At 30.0% G+C, this 11,177-nt stretch overlaps 1 protein-coding gene across 3 annotated transcripts in view; it reads right to left on the bottom strand.

Moving 5' to 3' along the window:
- Positions 1–11,177, bottom strand: part of LOC106464908 (solute carrier family 12 member 6-like) — a 216,691-nt gene that overhangs the window by 151,706 nt on the left and 53,808 nt on the right. For 2 of the 3 annotated variants that reach the window (XR_002611853.1, XM_013925080.2), the window contains exons 5-6: positions 3,888–3,942; positions 1,757–1,887 (exon numbers count right to left, since the gene is read on the bottom strand). Coding sequence is in view for 2 of the 3 variants with exons in the window: in XM_013925080.2 (XP_013780534.1) it covers positions 1,757–1,887; positions 3,888–3,942 (186 nt within the window). In the remaining variant the exon portion in view is untranslated. Of the gene's footprint in view, positions 1–1,756; positions 1,888–3,887; positions 3,943–8,267; positions 8,451–11,177 lie in introns of those variants that run through there. The other variant, XM_022392719.1, reaches the window with a different exon arrangement.

The raw sequence follows: 11,177 nt of genomic DNA on the forward strand, positions 1-11,177 counted from the left end.
TTTTTCTTTTAACAATGACTTCAAATTGTAACATGAAACTACATTCATTTATCCTAAGTAGCTTTAAACTCTTAACAGTATACATCTATTTATACTTAAATTTTATTGTTTTATTGCCCTTTGAACTATATCTAACAACAACTATTCATGCCATTATAAGTTGTAAATCACTTGGGAAATGTGGAACTCCCGTTACACTGTCAAATTACACTACCCATGAGCTACTCCAAGTTGCTCATGTGTATGCCTCATGAAACATTTTTATTATATTATCATCTAACCTTCACTAACCTAAAGGGATCCCTATTTTTTACATTTGAGTTACTTTTATAATAATAAGTAAAGAATACACATGAAAAACAAATAAGGTACTTACCAGGGTCTTCTTTTTTTTGCTATCGACTGTCAATGACACTTAGCCCTACTTATTTTTTTTATACTAATGGTAGTAATGCACTAAATAATTTTTATTTAATTAAATAATGCACCAAAGAACATAGAATAATACATGCAAAAAGCAAACAATTTCCTATAAACATCACAAGGCTTTCTAACTATGCGACAAGAGCCGTTACAAGTTCATCCAAGCTAGCCGTTAGCTTGTACTAACAGAGAAAATGACAATTCTTTGTTGAGAAAATAACGTAATATAATATGTCATTTGATAGGTGAAAACCTTGGCTTTCTATTGGTTATAAATAACATAGTATTAAATGTAAGAGATAACTATTAACAAATCCTGAAAAAGAGGATGTAACAGGTGGGTGTGGTAAAAGGGGGCTGATTTTCTGTTTGATAGCTCTGCAACCAAAGAAGATTGAAGAGTATAAAAATTATGGTCTGTCTGAGCAATGATGATTTTATAATGAGTAATTTATGTTAAATTTAATATCTATTGGAGGGGAGGTGAATAAATTAGAAAAGAGGTGATGCCTAGAGAAAATATGTCACATTTCTCACACTAGGGGAAATTCAGGATTTTTTAAATATTGCCTTATAAAATTAAGAATTTAAAACTTGTATACTATTAAAATATGGATGATTAGTTATGATTTTATGCTATACTAACTGGTATAGTATAAACAAAAGTAGTTTAATTAAATTTTGAATGTAAGTCACTAAAACCTTGTGACATGCGCAGTAAAGAATGCCAGTGGCAATAGGGTTAAGGTGCTTTTTGCCTGAACGTTCTATTACGGTTTTATGCAGTTCCTTGTGATCCCCAATATGAACCAGTACCATGGTTCATAATATATTTACTAACCAGAAAATCTCCACAGCCTTCATAAAGTACATTTTATATATTTACTTAACTGAAAGATCCCCACACCTCTAGTAATGTACATTTTATATATTTATTTAACAAAAAAAACCTCCACAGCCTTCGTAAAGTACATTTTATATATTTACTTAACTGAAAGATCCCCACACCTCTAGTAATGTACATTTTATATATTTATTTAACAAAAAAAAACCTCCACAGCTCTAGTAATTTACATTTTATGCATTTACTTAAGAGAAAGATCTCCACAGCTCTAGTAATGTAAATTTTATATATTTATTTAAGAGAAAGATCTCCACAGCTCTATTAGTTTAGATTGTATGTATTTACTTATTAGAAAGATCTCCACAACTCTAGTAATGTACATTTGATACTTACATGAATTATCTACACAGTTATAGTGATGTAAATTTTATATTTACTTATCAGAAATACCTCCATAGTTGTAGTAATGTTCATTTTGTATTTCCTTACCAGTAAAATCTCTACAGCTCCAGTGATGTACATTGCCCCAGCCACAGAAGTTGCTAAATAAAATAATATTCCCACAGCTCCACCAAACTCGGGCCCAAGTGCTCTCGATATCATAAAGTAAGCACCTCCAGCTATTGAAAAAAAAGTCATCTGTTTAAGTTCTAAAGGTGACTAATTAGTCATCAAAGAAGTCATTGTATATGTCGCTTGACATTTATATTTTATTATTAAGTTATATAAGTGTTAAAAATTTACAATTTGCCATGATGTATATGCAACTCCTTCACTTTTGATTACAACCTTATGATAGTGTGTCACAAAATCACAACATTAAAATGTTTGGCTACATCATTCTTAACTGTCTCGCTATGGACTCATGACCCCAAATTGACCTTTATAGTTTCCATACTACAACTTTTAATATATTTTGCGTATCTTTATGAAATTTTGCAAGCTTTCAGTAATTATTAATTAATTTCATTTGCATAATCTGTAAATGACTTTAAACTGTAACATGAAAGTACATTTGTTTATCCTAAATAGCTTTAAACTCATAACAGTATACATCTGTTTACACTTAAATTTTATTGTTTTATTACCCCTATGAACTAAGATTAACTGATATTCTCACCATATAATCTGTAATTGACTTGGCAAATGTGTAGCTCACGTAACCCTATCGAATTATATAATGCACGAACTACTGATGAATATACCTTGTGAAAAACTTATTATTATTCTTTATTTTATCTAGTCTAACCTTATCTAACCTAAAAAAAAATTCTAATCTTTACATTTTAGTTACTCTTTTAACAAGAAATAAAGTACTTACCTGGATCACTTTTTTCTTTTTTTTTTTTTGCTGTCGAAATATACATCCCTGCTGCAGTGAAAGGGTTAATGACACTTAACCCTACCTTATTATACTAATGGTACTACTGCACTAAATATTTTTTTTTACATAATGAAATAATGCATCAAAGAACACAAACAATCACCTGCAAAATGCAGACAGTGTCTTATAACTATCTCAGTTTTTCTGGCTTTCTAACTATGTAATAAGAGCCATTAAAAATTCAGCTAAGCTCGTTGATGTGTTTTCGTGGAAATAAAGTTTGAACTATAAGTCAAATAGACAATTTTCTGTACATAAAACAAGTAATATAAAATGCCATTTGACAGATGAAAACCTTAGCTTTATGTTGGTTATAAACAACATAGTATTAAACATCAGAGAACAGTATTCCCAATTTGTGAAGGAGAGGATGTGACAAGTGGGTGTGGCAAGAGGGGTCTGATTTTCTATTTGGTGGCTCTGTAACCAAACAAGATTGAAGGCTATAAAAATTATGCTTTGTCTGAGCAATGACAATTTTATATTGAGTAATTGACATTAAATTTTGTATTTCTTGGAAGGGTGGTAAATAAATTAGAGAAGAGGTGATGCCTGGAAAAAAATATTCACAATTCTCTCTTACTAGGAGAAATTCGTGATTTATTTTAATATTTTCATATAAAATTATGAGCTTAAAACTTACATATTATTGAAATTTGGATAATTAGATAAGTTTTTATGCCACATTTATTTGCATACCATGACAAGAAAGCAGTTTAACTTTTGAATGCAACTCACTAAAACCTTGTGACATGCACAGAAAAAGATGCCAGGAGCAAAAGAATTAAAATATAGGAATATGAAATTTAACTCTTTCACAAAATTAATGATTCTGAAAAAGATATTTGCTTCTTATTGTTGTACATTTCTGATTATGGTTTATAAATGTATATAACTTCATCTATACATAATAGATAAGATTAAGTGATTTGCTATGTAGTTTATAGAATATCTCTTAAAAACCTTTTTAGACAACTGTATATGTTCACTTTGATAAAATTTACATATTTGTTGCTTCTCATTTATTTGTTGTTCTTTCTCAGAAGAATGACACACAACTATCTGTGGCAGATGAATTAAAAACAAATTTAATAAGATAGAATACTGGGTAAGTGAATTAATGTTTTCTAATCACAATTTTCAATGTAAAACTGACACAAAACATTTCTATCTCTATTGAAAGCTTCTCACTGTTATTACTATGAACAAAAAATAATATGGAATTACATAACTCACCAGGAACAATTCCATTAGTGGCAATAGCACTTAAAGAGATGCAGGTGGCAAATGTCTTAAAAAAATTAAAAAAAATACACTTTTCTCAATCACCAATTCAAATATGAACAATTATTTAAATAATTCCTCCTTAACAGCTTCACTTCTTGGTAGGACAAAAAATTAAGAACAAAAAAAACCCTTTGCTTTGAAATATTCTAAAGCTTACAAGAAATGACATAAAACAACTACACCATCAAAAATATGTTAATGGCATAGTAATAATATTTATCATAAAAAATTAAAAATGACTTAACAAATATTCTATATTCTGTATTAATTTTGTCATCCATATGCATTAAAGGCTAGAACAAAAACTTTACTATACCAGTTAAAACATTATTTTTTGCATTCATCATGAAATTCTTTCAAGGAGATTGTGAGCCTATTTTATATAAAAGTAACTGCTATTTAAGAAAAAAAAAAAAAAAAAAATATATATATATATATAAATAAAGTAAATATTCAGTAAAGCTAAACTATAAGTATAATTTTGATGGTAATCCCCTTAACAATGTTATGGAACTAAAGGGTCTTGGTGTTTTTGCTGAAAAATATATATTAACCCTTTCTATACAGGTCACAGGTGAAAGGCCATTTGATCGCATTTGTTGACTCGCATTCAAAATTTTATTGAACTGCTATTTGATCAACTTATGTCAATAAGTTTGGTAGCAAAATGTAGATTATAATTCACATTTTAGTATTATACATTACTCAATTTCTTTACTCTTTGAGCACGGGGCTTCGTCCAAGGGACCGACCTCGTAACCATCTTGTGCTTGTTATAATTTTCATGCTATAACTTTTAAATTAGTAAGCAAATGTTAACGAAATTTGGCAGATTATCAGTTAACATTACAATGCTTTCATACATTTCAAGTTTTAAAGTTTATAAAGCAATGTTTTTCTCGTGTCTATTTTTTCTTTTCATATGTTGCCTATCTATCATGCAAAGTAATATTCATTTTAAGAATAAAAATACTTTTATGCACCAGAAAATTTCGAAATTTTACATGCGAAATCTTTATAATGTCCAGATAGTTATCACACATATCTTAAGAAAGAACTTTATATTTTATCTGTTATTTTCAGTAATTAATCTCTGTATGGATTCAGTAGATTTGACCGATCTTACAACCACCATAAAAAATTAGGAAATAAATATAAGTTATGCCTCTCTCATTCTACAATGAACACAAATTATAACATGAAAACATAAATGTTTAGACTAAATAGCTTAAATTCCATAACAAAATACGTTTATATATATTTATTATTTTTATTATATTGACCTTTCAGCCATACCTGGCTAAGAACACAGAAGTTACAATTACGTATGAAATAACATAAAACTGACCTTTGGTCTGTGCAAAGTAACTTGTCTTGGCTGTGTTTTAGTCAACTAGTATTTTGTAAAATACAGTCACATTTCAATTATTATATATTATATATGTATATAGATTGTTGCTATTTTGAAATAAGTTCTTAGACATATTTTTCCTAAAACATACAACAGTAAATAAAAAAGTAAAGCAAACAATTATCTCTTCTAGTTTTGACCTTTGTACCTGGTTGCTGCTTGATGTAGGTTGCTGAGCCTTTTAGAATTTTGCACGTGATATGAAACAAAATATTTTTTTTAGGTTTTGTATATACATTTGAATAACAAAAAAATCATAAATTACTACATTAATACCATAAAATTCCACTATAATTTATAAAGCTTAGTAACTAAGATGTATTTTAGTCTAAAAAATATGAAATTATAAGCAGACTAAAATATTGGTTCAAAAGAAAAAACGGTGCCAAGTCCATTAAAATGGCTGAGAAAGCCACTATGTAGACATTCTGAGCTTCCGTCTGGTTATTTATGTAATATATAGAAGTTAGTGTATATAAGGGAGTATTTCCAAAAATGGAAAGAGGTAGGTGGGGGTGCCATTGTGTTTGATTTATTACATGAGCAATATCTTAGCAAATTGAAGAGATAAGAGGCTCTTATTTTATATTATAGCTCGTCAATATTGTTAATTTGAATTTCTAATTCATTTGAAACTATAGACTTCGTATCTTGATTTCAAAAACATCTAATTTGAACCAGTGTTGCATTAAATACCCCGTGACACACAAAAATCGATGTTTATCTGTGTTTTATTAATACTTGCTTTTAAATTATGAAATTGAGTAATATCAAGTACTAAAATTTGAATTATAATCTACAGTTTGATATTAAACTTATTGACATAAGTTCATGAAATAGTAGTTCAATAAACTTTTGAATGGGAGTCAACAAACAAGATGACATGGCCTTTCACTCATGACCCATCTTGAAAGGGTTAATTTAAAAGTACAAAAAGTAGTTGAATTAAATTTTGAATGTAACTCACTAAAAATATAGTGACATGCATGGAAAAATATTCCCATAGCATGAGGTTTAATACATTTTGTGTATCTTCATGAAATTTGGCAAGCTTTCAATAAACATTACAAATCTTTTGTACACTAAAAGTTATAATTTACCAACACTGAAAATATACTTCCGAAAGGTATTTAACTGCTCTCACATAAATAGCTATTCTCATTCAGTGCTACCCTCTATAGGCAGAAATGTTTTTTCACATGCCACAAGTCTTGAGCTCCCACGTACCTCAAAACTGATTGATTCAAATACATCTCACATGCAAATAATCATGCAATAACCTTCCACCAGTAAGAGTGCAACACACTCTTCTGATGCATGTGACTCCCTCTATTAAATTATACTAAACTATTATTTCGAGTTTTGACAGAAAATGGAAGCATCTGTTATCAATGGGGAGGTGGATGGGAAGTGTGGAAGGAGTAGATGAGTATGTTAAAATTACTCCCATTTGGATGGACCTAACTGAAGCTATACATCCAATTAATGGTGTTGGTAAAATCCTCCAAAATGTGGAAGTTGGGTAAAATGCAGACCATCTGACAAAAGACATACGGAAACAAGTCCAAAAGGCAAGGCACGAAACAGGTACCAAATCATGTGGTGAAAAAAACCTAAGATATGTGATCAAAGACTACATATTAAAATGGGGAAGAAGACCCAAGATGTGACTGAGGTGGAACCGATTGACCCAGAACTGCAATTAGCATCAAGCATACATGACGAATGGAGAAACACACAGGTATAAAAGGTAAAGGATGGGAAGGTACCAGACATGTAAAATGAATAAAGATGACAATGTCTCAGAATGAAAAAAAAAAAAGAGCAAACCCCAAAAAGTTGGAATATAGCATCACAGATACTCCAAGTGATGTTAAATGTACAAGAACAGTCCTATAAAATGGACTGGTGAAGAAAAAGAACTGACCAAAAATCTTTATTAGCAGTGGATGGTAAACAAATGGTAGTGTCCCACCCTAGAAGATCAGAGAAGCAAAGAAGCCACATGTGGAGGGAAAGAACTGAAGATGGCAAATGCCCCAACATGGAGGGAAGAAGGAGATGGAAGGTAAATATTACCTGTAGGAGAGTTTATTGGGTAATATGAAGCTGACAAACTTGGTAGAGGATAAAATGAATACGATTAACAGTAATCGAAACGACATGTAACCAAGAAGAAATCTGTCTGATGGTAAGCTAAAGCAAAATGAATCAAAGCCAGTGTAAGGTGAGGTTTGCAAGTAACCATACTCAAAAAAAGAGACAAAAATGATCATCATGAAACAATGTCAGAAGAAGAAGAGGAATATACTGTGAAACATGTCTGAAAAAAAAAACTGAGATAGGCTCAGCAGATTCTGCAGTAGAGGTCTGGGAAGGCAATCCATGATTAGCTGGAGGAAAACTGACAAAATCTAGATTGTCTGGAATGGGTTCAGCCATTATAGGAGTAAGGTGAGCAATAACTAATGGTAAGAAGTATAAATTATAAATTAAACAAAATTAATAGTAAGAAGTGTAAATTATAAAGAATGATGAAAAAATGAAATAGTCTATATATTGTAAATGTTAAGAAATTTAGTAGTGAAATAAACATATGTATTAGATGTTGTGCGTTAAAGAAAACAAGATATTGTGTATTAACAATAACATATGTATGAAACGTGATATATGGAAGAAAATCAATATAGTTAAACTGATGATTGATATACAAGTAAGATGAATTACAGGTAATCCTGAAATAAAAAAGACCCAGTAAACCTAAGTGAATGGTATATGACAAAGGATATAACCAAGCCTCATTTTGAACCTGAACTTAACTACGAGTATTGACCAATCTAATGAAACTTATGTTATGGAACCCAAATAACTACAAATAATAATATTAATAATAAAAGTATTCAAAAACTAAATCAAACCAATGTTTTATCTTTCTGGACTGTATTTCAAAATGTGTGGTCCCTCAAACTTGAGTAGAGGCCTGAAGAAGGTAACCTCACTGGGCGATCAGTCTCCTGACTAAGTAAAGCTGATAATTTCCCTGTGGAATACTGTCATCTGAAGCATGTGTAAATGTGCTGATAGAACATATAACCTCCAAAGTGGTAATTTAGAATTAATAATTCAAAATGAATAACCACACAACTGTGTTGGCAGAAAGGAATATAAAATAATTCCACTTTTGAAATAACTCAACAAGTTACAAGTATCACTATTGTATAATAAATAGTAAACTTGTTGAGAGAAATTGATATAAAGATACAAAAAATAAACTTAAAGAGAGCACAAAATAAACGTAACAACATGAGTACTGCCAAACTAGAAGTGGTAGTTCGGTAGAATCAAATAGAGGGAGCCACATGCATCAGGAGAGTGTGTGGCACTCTTATTGGTGGAAGATTGTCGCATGATGACTTGCATACGACATGTTTTTGAATCAGTTGATTGTAAAGTATGTCAGAGCTCAAGGCTTGTGGTCTGCGAAAAAAATTTCACATAGAGGGCAGCACTGAATGAGAATGGCTATTTATGTAGAATAATATAGAATGTTGAATTATAAACTATGTTTTGATGCCAGGCTTATTGACATGCATTGTTATAAAGTAGTTTAAGACCCACCCACAACCACAGGGTTAATGGTAAGAATGGTATGAAAAGGGAACACAAATATACAATATATATATATATAACTTATATACAAAATATACAATTTAGACAATTTTCCTTTTTTAACAGGGTAATTGACCTTTGGAATGAGTTGCTTTCAGATCTAGTGGATATAGTAAATTTAAGTGCGTTTAAGGGTAGGCACGATAAGTATCTGAATGATCATGGCTGGATTTTAGTTGTTTTTATAAGTGAATGGGACAGCCTCAATGGACAAACAGGCTCTTTATTGTCTTATTTGACTTAACAACACAAAGAGATGAAATTTCACAATCTACCACTCTATAATCCCAGGAATAGAAAACACTTATCAATCTTAAAATTATATGAAAATACATAGAATATCAAAAGTGTAACAAAAAACATTTGAACAAACAGTTAAAAGTTAAGCCTCAGCAAGTTTCCACAATAATGAAAGATGTTATTTAAAAGATTTTTGTACAAATAAATGTGTTTCAAATATATAATTATATTTCACATTACATCGTACTATACTCCATAAAAAACATGACTATGGTTTAACATAATATAAATTTTTTCATTCTTTCACGTATAAACATGTAATGCAATCGATGTGAAACTTAATAGAAGGTATCTGCAATTATTCTGAAGTTACTTTAGAAAATATTAGTCAGCAACACTAATAATTACTTTGTTAGCCCATCTAACAAGAGAAGGGCAAAGACAATTATTAAATGGTGAAACCCAGATGACCAAGAAATCAATTTTTCATCAGTTTATTAAATCTGTCTTTTAAAGTTAACACAGACTAAAAGAAGGTAAGGAAACCTGAAAATCTAGAAGAAATGAATCCATAAAGGATCATCAACACCAAAAGAAAGAAGGACCCACAAAGTGGGTCATGTTCAAAGTCTAAATCTAAAATGGACTTCAGACAGTTGAAATAAATGTTTAGCATAAAAAAAGCCAATAAAGTTCAATTGTGATCACATCCAATTTTGAACCACAATTGCTTTTTAATTACTTCACAGCCATCAACTTTTGAGGTTTAAACATCAATCACAAGAGCTTTGTTTTAAAGATCTTATTAACAAAAACTGCTCAATTAAGTATAACCAACACTAATAAAAAAAGTAACAAAATTAAGTTAGAATATGATAATAATTAATAAACTGAAATTAAAAACTGATAAAATGAAATCTAGAGTTATGAGGCTTACAAACTACTTAAAGTATCAGTCATAGTATTTTTGTATAATGCTATTTGGCTTAAAGCTGATACATGTGAATGTCATGCCAAAATAATGCAGATAAACTGTAGTGGATATTCAAGTCACTGAAGGGCAAGTTATTAGACCACAGAAACTGGATCTGTTAACCCGATGACTACCGGCTACTAACTTTCTTAGTAGCTAATGCAAGTCTTGCTATATGTCATTCCAATGATAAAACTATTGGTTAAAAAGTTTTGAAACTTCTTAAGAACTTTCATAAATGCACATAGTTTAAGAAACATAAAGCCTGTTACTTTTGATAAATTTAGTTTTTTGAATTATGATCTTTAATATCTTGGAAAATTACATTAGGAAATGGTATTTATAAGAAATGATTACGATATTTATATTTGTTACAGATTTGAGCTGATTACTCTTTATGTTTTAGTACATTATTTTGCAATCCCAAAAATTTGTATCGCCCATAAAATGCAAATTTTATCTATTTTTTAATTATTTAATAATCACGTACTCTCCTTATGGTTTCAAATAATATATAAGACCCAAAAATAATATTTGTAAATAAACTTAAACAATAACTAAGATTTTATTTTTATATATGTACATAAAAACATTTTAATTTTCTTTCATAAATATATTTTTATTTTAAGTTTATGTTTCATTGCAGTCGTACTTTTGTTTATTGTGCTGAATAAACGTGGGGTCAGCAGCGTGAACTTTGTACATTTTCCTTAAACTATCTCACCCCTGTTGGGGGTCATTCTCATTCAGACCAGTGCGGGCGCATTTCAACATTACTGTAGATGATAGTAAGAAAGCTTTTCGGTACTTGAATATCATTTCTTTGAACTTTCAAACAAGTTTATTTTAACATATGTTTGTGTATGTTGTTTCATTATAGAGACAAAACTATTTGCCACTACCAGCAAATGTATGTAACAGTTTATAGTACAGGTGGTTTCAATAA

Source organism: Limulus polyphemus, unplaced genomic scaffold (genome assembly GCF_000517525.1).
Source record: "Limulus polyphemus unplaced genomic scaffold, Limulus_polyphemus-2.1.2 Scaffold1777, whole genome shotgun sequence".
Classification (NCBI taxonomy): Eukaryota; Metazoa; Arthropoda; class Merostomata; order Xiphosura; family Limulidae; genus Limulus; species Limulus polyphemus.